The 14,305-nt window shown below is 41.0% G+C and overlaps 1 protein-coding gene across 1 annotated transcript; it reads right to left on the reverse strand.

The window, feature by feature from the left end:
* Positions 1 to 3,004: 3,004 nt before the first annotated feature.
* unkl (unk like zinc finger) lies at positions 3,005 to 13,482 on the reverse strand. Its single transcript, XM_058049636.2, has 14 exons — positions 13,329 to 13,482; positions 12,517 to 12,726; positions 9,155 to 9,331; positions 7,863 to 7,996; positions 7,631 to 7,766; positions 7,399 to 7,516; positions 7,212 to 7,296; positions 6,975 to 7,132; positions 5,688 to 5,865; positions 5,505 to 5,594; positions 5,191 to 5,427; positions 4,285 to 4,475; positions 3,814 to 4,071; positions 3,005 to 3,715 (listed from the first exon to the last, which is right to left on the reverse strand). The coding sequence occupies exons 1-14, from the start codon at positions 13,391 to 13,393 to the stop codon at positions 3,560 to 3,562; spliced, it is 2,193 nt and encodes a 730-aa protein (XP_057905619.2). The 5' UTR covers positions 13,394 to 13,482; the 3' UTR covers positions 3,005 to 3,559.
* Positions 13,483 to 14,305: the final 823 nt, after the last annotated feature.

Consider the following 14,305-nt stretch of genomic DNA (forward strand, 5'->3'; position numbering starts at 1 on the left):
TTTTTTTTTTTTCATATTAAGACCTATTAAAAAAAAATTCTCTGCTGCAAATGGCCCACGGGCTACTCTTTGGACACCCATGCTCTAAACCATATTTATTTTCCTCAGTTTAATTTTTCAAAAATAATTGTTTCTGATATAATGAATTGAAAAAAAAATCTTAAAAACTTACTAAACTTTCTTCTCATAATTAAGACTTTATTCTAACAATATTTTGACTTTATTCTCCTAACTTTTTCCGCATTCTAATTTTTTTTTAACTTTATTTGTTCCATGCGTTTTTTGTCATATTAAGACCTATAAAAAAATTCTTTAATATTTCAACCTTTAGCTACTAAAATCCTCATAATATTACAAAGTTAATTTAACTTTTATTTTATCAACACATCAGCTTTTATTCTTTGCACTGTGCCATTTGCTTTTTTTTTTAATGTTTAATGTTATTTTCTACAATGTGTCGTGGGCCAATAATAAATGAGCAGTGTGCCGCAAATGGCCCACGGGCCACTCTTTGGACACCCATGCTCTAAACCGTATAACACAGTTATAGACATTTTAAATAGATTTTTACACGTCAAGAAATTAAACGTACAAAAACGTGCAGTTAGTTACACAACATCACGTGTTGTCAAAGCATCTTCCTGCTGGAAAATGTTGAGTGAATAGACATTATAACATCCATAAAGTCTGAAAAAAAAGTGGAAGGGTCCTTATAAACCGCATAAAAACACATAAGCTACGTCCACTTTTTTTTTTATTACAATAAAAATACCTGTTTCCATATCATTCGCATGTCCGTGTCTATGTAAACAATTTCAATTTGATGCGTTAATGAGTAGCAAAAATTGTACCTGGAAATACTACGTCTTATTGATTCTATTTTCTTTTTAAAGCGATATCCATTTTTTTTAAGCACAGTAGAAGGTCATTTTAATTAGACGGACTCCATGCTCCAAAGTCAAAGTCTTAATGGACTGAAATGGTTGCAGAGATGTTTGTATGAGCCTGTACAAAAATGCATGTGCCCTTTGTTTTGCATATGGCCTGAAAAAAAAAAAAAAAAAAAAAAATCAAGAAAATAAACAAGCTAATCTCAAAAAAGAGTGAAGCTGCACTGAAGGAGCACCGCGGCCAAGGAATGAGCTTTTTTAAAGTCACAGGCACTGGCAATGTTCAATGAAAAAAAATAAAAAATAAAAATAAAACAACGAGACTGGGCCAAATACACTGTGGCATTTTTTTTTTGTTTTGTTTTGTTTTTTTCAAATCCTGCTCCGACGACAAATTGAGAGCTTAAGGCAAGGCACTTTTTTTTTCGAGCTGGAGGCCGATATGTTCTAGAGGCTAGTTTTCCTACCCAAAAAAACAAACAAGAAAAACCTTAGTAATTACAATACATGCTCCTCTAAGGACTATTCTATAGAAATCTTGACAAAAAAAAAGTAACTTGATTGAATGACATGTAGCGCATGTGCCTTGACAAGATATCCTTACAGCTGCTGGTTATGCCTAAGAACAATATACCAAAAAAAAAAAAAAATCTTAAATTTGCACTTATTTGATTGAAATTGTTTATAAATCTAACTATGAAAGTAGAAACTATTAAATACTTTTTTTTTCTCTCTCCATCTATTAAACCTCAATATGTAGAACCATGCTATGAATTAACAATAGGAAACATGAAATATTCCATTGATGTTTCACAGTACACACAATATCATTAGCTTATACATATATATATATATATATATATATATATGTATATATATATATTTATTTATGGGTATATTTATTAAGAAAAAGTATAGCTAATTTAAAAAAAAAAAATGAATACCTACAAAGCAGCTTTACAGAAAATGTCTACATACCCTTTTATAATAGTCCCATGTTAACAAAGTGCTTTTAATTAAGAAATTCTTCAGGAAATTGGTCAAAATAATGATGCTTGACTGGTAATATAAATCATAAAAACACGTGGGTTTGTTCTGTACTGAAAGAGGAACACTGCATTTGCGACAAATACCTAATTTCTTTTTTGAACAATACTTCTTTTCTGATAGTTTTTTTTTTTTTTTGTACATCTGCATAGTGTTTTTGTTATAGTCCCCCAAATACAAATGAGTGAATACTTGATTTTGTCCCTCTTTTACTAAATAGCGGTTTCAGTTTTGCCCATTTTAGGTGGTAATTTTTTTTTTTGAGTGAACCACACATCAGCCAAACGGTATTGCTCTTGAATGACTGCAGACCAGGTTGTAAAATATATGTATCGTAAATTCCGGACTATAAGCCGCTACTTATTATAACAGTTCACATGGTGTTTAGATTAGAGTGCAGATTCAGTAAGGGATTGTGTTTTGATCTGACAAATCTAAAGTAACTTTGATCAAGTTTAGAACAACTATAGTTTCTGCTTGAACTGCTGGGAGCGCTGCAAAATCGTCTTACGTCTCATTGGCAACAATAAGTAATGGTGGGTACACACGGTGTAGGTAAGATTGCAAGGTTTATAGTGTGTCTTTCTGTGTCGGTTGTAAACTATATGTATCGTAAATTCGGGACTATAAGCCACTACTTATTTTAAAGTTTTTAACAACAGTTCACATGGTGTTTAGAGTGCAGATTCAGTAAGGGATTGTGTTTTGATCTGACAAATCTCAAGTAACTTTGATCAAGTTTAGAACAACTACAGCTTCTGCTTGAACTGCTGGAAGCGCGGCAAAATCGTCTCACGTCTCATTGGCAACAAAAAGTAATGTTGGGAACACACAGTGTAGGTAAGATTGCAAGGTTTATAGTGTCTTTCTGTGTAGGTGGTAAACTATATGCATCGTAAATTCGGAACTGTAAGCCACTACTTATTTATGTTTTTAACAACAGTTCACATGGTGTTTAGATTAGAGTGCAGATTCAGTAAGGGATTGTGTTTTGATCTGACAAGTCTTAAGTAACTTTGATCAAGTTTAGAACTACAGTTTCTTGAAACAGTGCAGGTAAGATTGCAAGGTTTATAGTGTGTCTTTCTGTGTAAATAACCCATATTACAACATGGACATCTACGGGCTTATATGTATTATAAGTGCGGCCTTCAGTATACAGGTATAAAAATATTTAGGTGCGCTCAGTAGTCCGGGATTTACGGTACTATTTTCAGGTGTCAAAGTTACGTTTTGTTCTCTTTAGTAAAAAAACTATTTAACAGGATCTCTGCAGTGTGTTTTTTTAATGAAATGTGTGGGTTGTAACGATTAAGTGCATTCAATAAAGGAGATCCCCACATTCAGTTCTGTCAGAAAACTTTCAATAGCACTCGCAGTAAAACCTCCAGAAGGGCGAGTAGTACTGCGAGTATCTGCAGTCGAGACGACACATTGTACACACGTAAAATGAGCAAAAAACTGCACATCCCAATATCCCCCTGCGTGTACGAGTCAAACATCATTTCATTCATGAGCTATATAAAAATTTGATATCTATTATTTGACCCCCCGCCCCCCCCCCCAAAAAATACCCAAAATAGGCTAAATTCTTTACATAGTACCTTTGCGTTGGTGGTACATCACCACTTGAGTATTTTTGTTCGACAGTAGGGACATTCGGCTTTGCCAGGCGCACAGCTCTCACATAGAACGTAATGTTGGCAAGGCTGCAGCACAATGCATCGGTCATGCTTTTGGCAAACTACACATTTCTTTGACTGAAGTTGATATATTACCTGTGGGGGGGCGGAGAAGAGAACCATCAGGAAGTGCATGTGTGGTGGTAAATGTTCAGTTTGGTGTGTGTGTGTGCGTGTGTCGTGGTCTTTCTCACCCCATCTATAAGGTCGAGGTCGTTGCGTAGCTGGTTCTTGAGCGAGTGCAGCTTGGACAGCGGCAGCTGGTCCAGCTCGCCGTAGCCGCGCAGGAGCGGCGTTCCCGGCCCGCGGCAAACGGCGTCAAAGTCCCCCCGCAGCTCTTTCAGCTTGCGCTCCGTCTCCTCCCACTTCTGCTCGGCCAGCTGCCGCTCCCCCTCCGCCGTCTTGGCTTGCTCCTTGGCTTCGCGGGCGTCTTTCTGACAGGCCTCGTAAGCCTGGAGACAAGTCGATGTCGTGACCGGAGATGCTCAATATATCAAATATTTAGGCATGCCCTGATCAGATAGGACTCATATAGGTGTGAATGTGAGCGTGAATGCTTCTGTGCCTCGTGATTGGCCGGCGACCAGTACAGGGTGTTGTCCCCCCGCCCCGCCGCCCCAAGTCAGGGGTAGTCTCCAGCAACGGGTGGACTTATATTATATTACCTGTTTGACCTGGTGCCAGGCCTCCTCCCACTGCTTAATCTTCTTTTTGGCCTCGTCCAGTTCCCGGAAGAGACGCGCCACGTCGCCACCCCCGCCGCTGCTCGCCGACGCCAGGCTGCTGAAGACCGGCGACGGACTTGGCGAGAAGCTGCCGCTCACAAAGTCCCAGATGTTGCCTGTGCCGTTCAAGCCTGGTCAGAGAAAATAATCGAAATTGGTTTATTCTTTCTCATAATAGTTGGATCTTAAAAATAAATTAAGTACTTTTTGTTTAATATTTCAAATTTAGGGTAATGGTAACGGCTTAATTAGATTTTTTCACGTGACAATTCATAATTCCACACGTCTAAAAAGGATTAGGAAGATGCAAAGCTAATTTCATCCGACCCCCCTTTGTATGATGTTTTTGGGTAGCAGATTATTGTTATTGTTTTTTTATATTACCTGATTGAAGGTTTACCAGATAAGAAAATTTGAAGAATTCGGATTTCAGGACAAAAAATGCTCTCTATTATCAGCATTATGGTTTATACTACTAAAATGAAGGTTTTTTCCTCATAATACTACAGCATACTCTTGTAAAATTCTGATGTTTTGTTCTGAATGTTTTGACGTATTCTTGTGAAATCCCGACTGATTTTTTTTTCCTGAAAAATAAAGATGGGAATGATGTATCTGATATCCATGGGAACCAGCTGATATGTGCACTTTAATGCATTGATGGGAATCCAATGGCAGTGACGATAGTCAAATAAATAACTACCACTGTTTTGTTTATAGATGCCAGCTATATGAGGAATTATTCAATCCCATTCTTTAAAAATAATAATAATAATAATAAACATGATATTAGGTTTTGTCATATTTTTCCCTTTCTCAAAGCATTTCCAGTTGTTATAAGCTTACCTAAGGAGTTCTGGGAAGAGGACGTGGGCGTTCCCAGGAGGCCGTGCTCCGGCTTGGCTAGCATGCTAGCGGTGTGATTTTGCTGCGACACGGCCGCCGACAGAAGGGACTGCGAGAGCGACTGCGAGAGGGAGCTCAGCGGCGAGGTGGACAGCGACGAGGAGGAATTGAAGGAGGACGAGCGCGCCAGCGAGCCGGGAATGTTGACGGGGGCCGAGCTGCCGAGCACCCTTTGACCTACGTACCGGCGACACAATAAAGACATTATGAGTTGACTTATGAATATGAGCTCTGTATTTTGTCATTAGTCTTACTTTCCAGCCCAATGTGATTGTCTTGTTCTTCTAGCTCCTTGTCAAGAGATGCCACGTTAATGTCACTGAAGTTGAGGTCCAGGGCGGATCCTGGGGGGTGAGAGAGACCAAAAAAAAAAAAAAAGACAACTCATCAAGATGTGCGGCAAAAACAGCACAGCAGGAGCTCACGTTTTGACGTACCGATGACAGACTCCACCGTGTTGCTCCCCGGGTAGAAGGGCGTGGCCTTCGCGTTCATGGTGGATAAGGTGGTGGGGGAGGAACTGTCCGAGCCGATGCTGGAAGCCAAGCTGGACGTTATGCTGGAGGTGAAGCTGGATGCCAGGGGGTTCACGGCGCTGAATACAGTGTTTTGAGTCTGAACGGAGTAAACAAAGACAAGTGTTGATTTTTAAATCGATACAATTCGGGTTTACCGGGGTGTCCAAACTTGGTCCAAACTGAGGGTCATTGCAAGTTATCACAAACAATTGATTGCAATTGTTGCTGCTACTTTTAATACATTGTAAACCTGACTCAATATTTCACAGCTGGTACAACAAAAACAAATCAGGGTGGACTTCGCCCCTGCTAAAAAGTCCACATCTGTATATGCATGATGTTTAAAGATTGTACTCACAAACCTGTTTGTCTTGGTTCGAATCCTGAATAGACGCAACGGTTCTGATGTTAAACTGGTGCCAAGACAGGCAAAACATCAAAGTTTGACTTTGACTCACTGTGCAATGGCGTCTTATTTGACGACCGCTGACACAAACAGTAGCGCATTTTGCACACACACACACAATTTTAGCCATGTTCAAGGAATTTAACTACATAAAGTTTGATACTGTACATGAAAGGATTAAGCAGTATGCATCATGCACATCATACAGGACGCTTTCTTAGAGAGGTCTATGCAGAGCGGCTGACTCCTCGGCTAACGGGGCGGGGCGGGCTGAAGAAATCTCAAGAACATGGCCACGGCTATGGAAAACTCATTCATTCATTCATTCATTTTCTATCGCTTTTTCCTCACGAGGGTCGCGGGGGTGCTGGAGCCTATCCCAGTTGTCTTGGGGCGAGAGGCGGGGTACACCCTGGACTGGTCGCCAGCCAATCACAGGGCACATATAGACAAACAACCATTCACACTCACATTCATACCTATGGACAATTTGGAGTCGCCAATTAACCTAGCATGTTTTTTTTGGAATGTGGGAGGAAACCGGAGTACCCGGAGAAAACCCACGCATGCACAGGGAGAACATGCAAACTCCACACAGAGACGGCCGAGGGTGGAATTGAACCCTGGTCTCCTAGCTGTGAGGTCTGCACGCCAACCACTAGACCGCCGTGCCGCCACTGTGTGTAGCTAAATGACCAAAATAGTAGAAACACCTCTATGTGTTAGTGCAGATGTACCTAATGTTCTACCCCAAAACAACACAAACGCTACAAATCTACATCGATATTCAGCGTGCATACATTCGCCACTTGGCCGTTGCTGCTGCTGTTGTTGGAGCATCCGGTCGTCCACTCGCCCACCGGACACTCTGGATAATGCTGAGAGCCGAGAAGAGGCTGCGAACCGGACTGTATCGCCGTCAGCAACGAGCTCATGGTCTCCTCTGTGGAGGGGATCCCTGTGGGTAAACATTCAAGTGGGGGGTCAAAGACTGTCAGGGTCACGTGTGGCGGATAAAATGAACCGTCGGGACTCACTTTCTACGTGTGCGAACGCGCAAAAGGGCCCTCTGGGGCAGTAGCCCGTCTGCCGCATGTCGTTGCATTTGGTGGACTTGTAGATCTTTTGAAGACGAAAAACAGCAAAGTCAGTTAAATGGCGGCTTCAGACTCGAGTGCTGCCTTTATTTAAAAAGAGACATCACACACACACACACACACACACCTCTGGATGGAACTGCTGCTCCGTGCGCGAGTGACAATACTGGCACGTGTCGCCGCTGTCGCACTTGGAGGGCTCGCCCCATTCGTCGCCATGCTTCACGCTGGGGCACGGAGTCGACCTGTTAGAACGTCACAACCTTTTTATACAAGGTCACATCCGGTTCCCCCACTGCTGCGCTTCCATTGATAGCAATTTGGTTCTTTTGAGACCCAAGGCGGGCTTTGAGGCTCACCTGTACTTGTGCTTGCGTGGATTGCGTCTGCGGTCACGGCTGTTGTGGTAGTGTGGGCAAGCGTAGCCCTGTCTGCAAAGTCTGGGCGGCTTGGTGCACTGCTCGGTTTTATAGTTGGCTAAAACAAAGTTTGTGTCTGCAGAAGAAGAAAAAAAAAAGGCTCATGTTGTCTTCTTCTGTGATCATATAAAAGGTTAAAATGACAGAAAGTGGAGAGTGGGTGGTCTTTCACCTTGCCACCTGGGGTCTTCAGTCAGCGTTTTCTCAATCATGGCTTGGCTGGCTAAGACGCCGGGTTGGAGGTCAGGGATGCCTTCACCGGAGCCCAGCTGTCCATTCTGGAGCGCCTCTTGTGCTTGGATCTCTCTGTTGTCACGGGTCATTGTGTGGACATTAGACATGGCACATTGCAATATACTCAACACGTGGAAACTAAATTAAAATAGGAAAAATTATTGGAACAGATTGAATTTTTTTTATTATTATCATAACAAAAATAAAATCTATTTTTTTATGATAATTAAACGTTATATCAGAATCAGAACCAGAAATTGTTTTATTGCCAGGTATGATCAAACACATACTAGGAATTTGTTTTTGGTGAAGTAGGTGCAGACACATCTGTTAAAAAAAATATATATATATTATATATATAACCACCCTCGGCCGTCTCTGTGTGGAGTTTGCATGTTCTCCCCGTGCATGCGTGGGTTTTTTTTTTTCCGGGTACCCCGGTTTCCTCCCACATTCCAAAAAACATGCTAGGTTAATTAGCGACTCCAAATTGTCCATAGGTATGAATGTGAGTGTGAATGGTTGTTTGTCTATATGTGCCCTGTGATTGGCTGGCCACCAGTCCAGGGCGTAACCCCGCCTCTCGCCCGAAGACAGCTGGGATAGGCTCCAGCACCGCCCGCGACCTTCATGTGGATACGCGGTAGAAAATGAATGGATATTTAAGCATTATTAGAGCCCTCTAGACATGAAATAACACCCCTATATTGACTTTTAAACTCTTATTACCCAATTTTGTAAATAAAAGGAAATAAAACCTTTTAGGGGCTGCACAGTGTACGAGTGGTTAGCACACAGGCTTCACAAATAGGAGACCCGAGTTCAATTCCGCCCTCAGCCATCTCTGTGTGGAGTTTGCATGTTCTCCCCGTGCATGCGTGGGTTTTTTTTTCGGGTACTCCGGTTTCCTCCCACATTCCAAAAAACATGCTAGGTTAATTAGCGACTCCAAATTGTCCATAGGTATGAATGTGAGTGTGAATGGTTGTTTGTCTATATGTGCCCTGTGATTGGCTGGCCACCAGTCCAGGGCGTAACCCCGCCTCTCGCCCGAAGACAGCCGGGATAGGCTCCAGCTATCCATTTTCTACCACTTATCTTCACTGGGGTCCCAGGCATGCTGGAGCCTATCCCAGCTGTCTTCGGGCAAAAGGCGGAGTACACCCTGGACTGGTGGCCAGCCAATCACAGGGCACATATAGACAAACAATAAAATGTTAAAACAAGAACCTGCTGTCGTAGACGGGAGGCCGGAGATCATGCGGCCCGTGAGCGAATGCACAGTGGAGGCCGTTCTTCACGCAGTGTCCCCGGGCGTCCGTCTCGTGGATGCACGTGCCTGTCTTGTAGTAGCGGAGGTGGTACTTGCGCTCTGTATCGCCGGTGGTCCGGTGTAAATAAGGACAACTGGGGACGGCATGGGAGCGGAAAAACACAACATTTGTTAGCCTGGAAATGATAAAGCACAACAACGGTATTGGGCAACCCTGCAAGTATGAGGAAAAAAAAAAAAAAGCCAGAAAAGTTGCATCCATTTCTCCCTCTATCTTGAGCAGCAACAGTTGCCATGGCAACAGGTAAGGTCATACAAAAATAGCTGCCATTGTCAGAGGCGGGAGCTGCAGTCGTTCATTATCCATTACTATCTAGCACGTCCCGTCTTTGCCAAATTTTTGACTCAAAAGGAAAAAAGCCGCCGGGAAAAGAATAACTTTGTATGCAAACACACACAGAAACAAAGAAAACAAAGTGTTCGATTGCAAGTACATACTGTAGTGGAGTTGCCCTCATCTAAAAATATTAAAAATGATAGAACATACGTAATAAAGACTCAAGGCACAAATAATTACTTTCATGAATTTTTGCATTACTGCATTATGTACACATAAGTGTGTACAGGAGCGATAAAGTTTCAAAGTTCCATCACAGGAAGAATACGTAATCCTCTTCCAAAAATGTACAAAAATTACAGCTTTAATCTTGGGGACCTAAAATTACATCGTTGCCATACTTAATTACACTTATACTTAATCATATTTTTTTTAAACAGATCATAATAGTGTGACTTTATTTTCACAAAAGTGCCACATTTTAGTCAAAAATGTGCTGATTTAAGCAAATCTGACATTTTCTTGTACTAAATTAAGCATTTTCAAGCATGAAAATGGTGAACAAAAATACAAATGCATTACTGTATGCGGTATTAAAAGACGATTAAATGTAGTACTCCACGTGGGCCACTGGGTGTCACTAGTAACATATGTAAATGACGCTGGAACAACAGGCTTTCATTGCAGGTTTGAATTATGTCATAATAGCCCTAATAATAATATCAATTTTCATGATAATCTTAACAACACAGGCTTTAGTTGTGGCTGTAATCTAGCTAAAAGTCAACTTTGAACCTCTGATGTCACTTCCTGTGCACTCATGTGCAGGTCTGTCAAAGAAAAAGTGACAGAAGAAAGTTTGTAATTCTCAATACATGTGTTTTCCGTTTTATGTTTTTTTTACTCACTTTTTGCCTGTACTCTAATACGGGTCTCAAGCCACCTGTTGGAGACCGCTTATGTAAACATAACTTAGGACATTTTTTTAAAGGGTCACAGCACCAAATCAACTTACTCGTCTCCATCGGGGCAGATGCCGGTGGTCACTGGGTGTCACTAGTAATATACGTACCAGACTTGATCACTGGAACAACAGGCTTTCATTGCAGGTTTGAATTATGTCATAATAGCCCTAATAATAATAATAATAATACACATTTTCATGATAATCATAACAACAACACAGGCGTTAGTTGTGGCTGTAATCTGGCTAAAAGTCAACTTTGAAACTCTGATGTCACTTCCTGTCCAGTCATCCCTACACTCATGTGCGGGTCCGTCAAAGAAAAAGTGACAGAAGAAAGTATGTGGCTGTACTTTAACATGGGTCTCAAGCCACCTGTTGGAGACCACTTATGTAAACATCACCGAGGACATTTTTTTTAAAGGGCCACAGCACCAAATCAACTTACTCGTCTCCATCGGGGCAGATGCCGGTGGTCACTGGTAACATACATACCAGACTTGATCACTGGAACAACAGGCTTAAATTGCAGGTTTGAATTATGTCATAATTGCCCTAATAATAATAATAATAATAATAATAATAACACAAATTTCCATGATAATCATAACAACACAGGCTTTAGTTGTGGCTGTAATCTAGCTAAAAGTCAACTTTGAACCTCTGATGTCACTTCCTGTCCACACTTCCTGACCCTGCACTCATGTGCGGGTCCGTCAAAGAAAAAGTGACAGAAGAAAGTTTGTAATTCTCTATTTTGGCTGTTCTCTAACACGGGTCTCAAGCCACCTGTATGTAAACATAACCTGCGACAATTTTTTAACCTCTTCCTGTCCACAATTTCCACTTCCTGTCCACACTTCCTGACCCTGCACTCATGTGCGGGTCCGTCAAAGAAAGTTTGTAATGTACATTGTAATGTACTAATGCTTGTACTCTAACACGGGTCGCCACCTGTTGGAGACCACTTATGTAAACATAACTTAGGACATTTTTTTAAAGGGCCACAGCACCAAATCAACTTACTCGTCTCCATCGGGGCAGATGCCGGTGGTCACTGGGTGTCACTAGTAATATACGTACCAGACTTGATCACTGGAACAACAGGCTTTCATTGCAGGTTTGAATTATGTCATAATAGCCCTAATAATAATAATAATACAAATTTTCATGATAATCATAACAACACAGGCGTTAGTTGTGGCTGTAATCTAGCTAAGTCAACTTTGAACCTTTGATGTCACTTCCTGTCCACTCACCCCTACGCTCATGTGCGGGTCCGTCAAAGAAAAAGTGACAGAAGAAAGTATGTGGCTGTACTTTAGCATGGGTCTCAAGCCACCTGTTGGAGACCACTTATGTAAACATCACCGAGGACATTTTTTTTTTAAAGGGCCACAGCACCAAATCAACTTACTCGTCTCCATCGGGGCAGATGCCGGTGGTCACTGGTAACATACATACCAGACTTGATCACTGGAACAACAGGCTTAAATTGCAGGTTTGAATTATGTCATAATTGCCCTAATAATAATAATAATAATAATAATAATAATAATAACACAAATTTCCATGATAATCATAACAACACAGGCTTTAGTTGTGGCTGTAATCTAGCTAAAAGTCAACTTTGAACCTCTGATGTCACTTCCTGTCCACACTTCCTGACCCTGCACTCATGTGCGGGTCCGTCAAAGAAAAAGTGACAGAACAAAGTTTGTAATTCTCTATTTTGGCTGTTCTCTAACACGGGTCTCAAGCCACCTGTAAACATGTTTACATACAAACACAAATTTTGTAAACACAATTTTTACACCTCTTCCTGTCCACAATTTTCACTTCCTGTCCACACTTCCTGACCCTGCACTCATGTGCGGGTCCGTCAAAGAAAGTTTGTAATGTACATTGTAATGTACTAATGCTTGTACTCTAACACGGGTCGCCACCTGTTGGAGACCACTTATGTAAACATAACTTAGGACATTTTTTTAAAGGGCCACAGCACCAAATCAACTTACTCGTCTCCATCGGGGCAGATGCCGGTGGTCTCGTCGTACTTGGTGCAGTAGACGTCCGGGCTGTAGTTAAAAGTTCCGTCTCTCCTCCTGATGGGTCTCCTCCTCCTCTGGTTGAGAAAGTGCCAGTGGAAACACGTAAACGGTCTGTGCTGCGTGCACTTGTGCTGCAGGAACAGCGGGCACTGCTCGGTCCTAAACTCCTTCAAGTAGCTGAAAACAACGAAGAGAGCAGAGGGGGAAATAAGTCAAGTGATAATAAAAATGTTCAATTGACGAGCAAAACATAAAAATATGAGTCCCGAAATGACGCAAGACAAGCCTGTTGTATTTTGGGTCGCTTTACGTTGGTTGGGTATTCACATAGCAACTTGCGTACGGATTCCGACGCAACTCCAGTGGGAATCCCTTGAGCGTACGTCAATAAAAGCGCGTAGCGAGAGGGAACACAAAATAAGGCCGAGCTATTTACAAGCAGACGGGGCTAGCTTAAGTCAGTTCCTGGCTACAAAGACGAGCTCGGGAAAAAAGTTGACGGCACGACGCGTAAAAGATACCTAAATGCGATTTTACACCTTAAAGAAACGTTTTTTGACTTATTCCGCTCACGGTGGGTTAGTCAATTGACGTTAAAGCACTGGCGTATCGACTGTTTTTTTAGGGGGGGGGTATGCAATGTTAAGGCAGTCACAAAGCAACCATCTTTTCAGCGCGCACACATAAAGAGTTTAGACAACGCGGGAGAAAGGAACAAGAAAGCGACGCTTTTCGAGGCCGAGGTTTGCCGTCTGTGTAGGCGGCGGCTGTGTACTCACGTATAGTGGGTAGGTTTCTCGGTTTGAGGAGACGCATTGGCCGCCGTTTTCGAAACCGACGGCATTTTCAGTCAAAACAATCAAATACGCATGCGCGGGGGGATCTGTTGCTCCAGCGCATGCACGTCGCTTCCCCACACAAGCGCGCGCACTTCCAGTGGTGAACGTGTGGGGTTGCTGTAAACACACGAATATGGTTTGTCCGGATTACCGCAAATGCAACTCAAACTCAATTAAAATCTCTGTCTGGCATCAAATCAAATCAATCATAACTTCCGTTATTGACATACAATTCTGACTTGATATTATAATTTTATTTCCAGTATTGCCTTGCTCAAGGCAACTAATTGCAATAATTTTTGGGCTATTTTAAGCTACTGTTACTGTATCACTTTTACAAAAAACAATGCAATAACACAAAAAAGATGCCACACATTTTCTATACCCCTTTGTAAAATTATGTATATAATACATATAAAATTCAGTATATATATATATACACAATAATAATAATTATACATAATATATATTATGTATAAAATTATGTATATAATAATATATAAAAGTATGACTTTTACCTCTAATATTATGCCCATGTGTTCAACATTTGTTCTCTTAAAATTACTATTATATCTATTTTGTCATTGTAATGGAGCTTCATTTTCATTATTTTGTAACTCTGTTTTTATTTATTTATTTATTTCTATTTTTTATTTTTGTATTATTATTTGTTTATTTTTTTAAATTTGTTTTAATTTGATTGTTTATTTAATTCCGACTTATTTTTCAAAAATGATAGCATGTTTACTTTATGATAATATCACAACAACAACAACAACAACTTGTTACAATTTAGAATAAAATAAAAAATTATAAATTTATAATTTATAAAATAGAATATAATTTATTTTTTTTTAAAGTAATTTTGTCCGCAGTGGAACTCAAACGTCGAACTTCAAATGTCATTTCTCACAAGT

The sequence above is a fragment of the Doryrhamphus excisus genome, linkage group LG16 (genome assembly GCF_037039965.1).
Source record: "Doryrhamphus excisus strain RoL-2023G ecotype Guam linkage group LG16, RoL_Dexc_Guam_v1.1, whole genome shotgun sequence".
Classification (NCBI taxonomy): domain Eukaryota; kingdom Metazoa; phylum Chordata; class Actinopteri; order Syngnathiformes; family Syngnathidae; genus Doryrhamphus; species Doryrhamphus excisus.

Excerpts from the sequence above, each read along its gene's own strand:
- unkl (XM_058049636.2), bottom strand. The coding sequence starts at position 13,393 with ATGCCGTCGGTTTCGAAAACGGCGGCCAATGCGTCTCCTCAAACCGAG. Across the intron at positions 7,297-7,398 it reads AGCAGCAGTTCCATCCAGAG|ATCTACAAGTCCACCAAATG; the intron begins GTGTGTGTGTGT and ends CGTCTTCAAAAG. Across the intron at positions 5,595-5,687 it reads CACGGTGGAGTCTGTCATCG|GATCCGCCCTGGACCTCAAC; the intron begins GTACGTCAAAAC and ends CTCACCCCCCAG.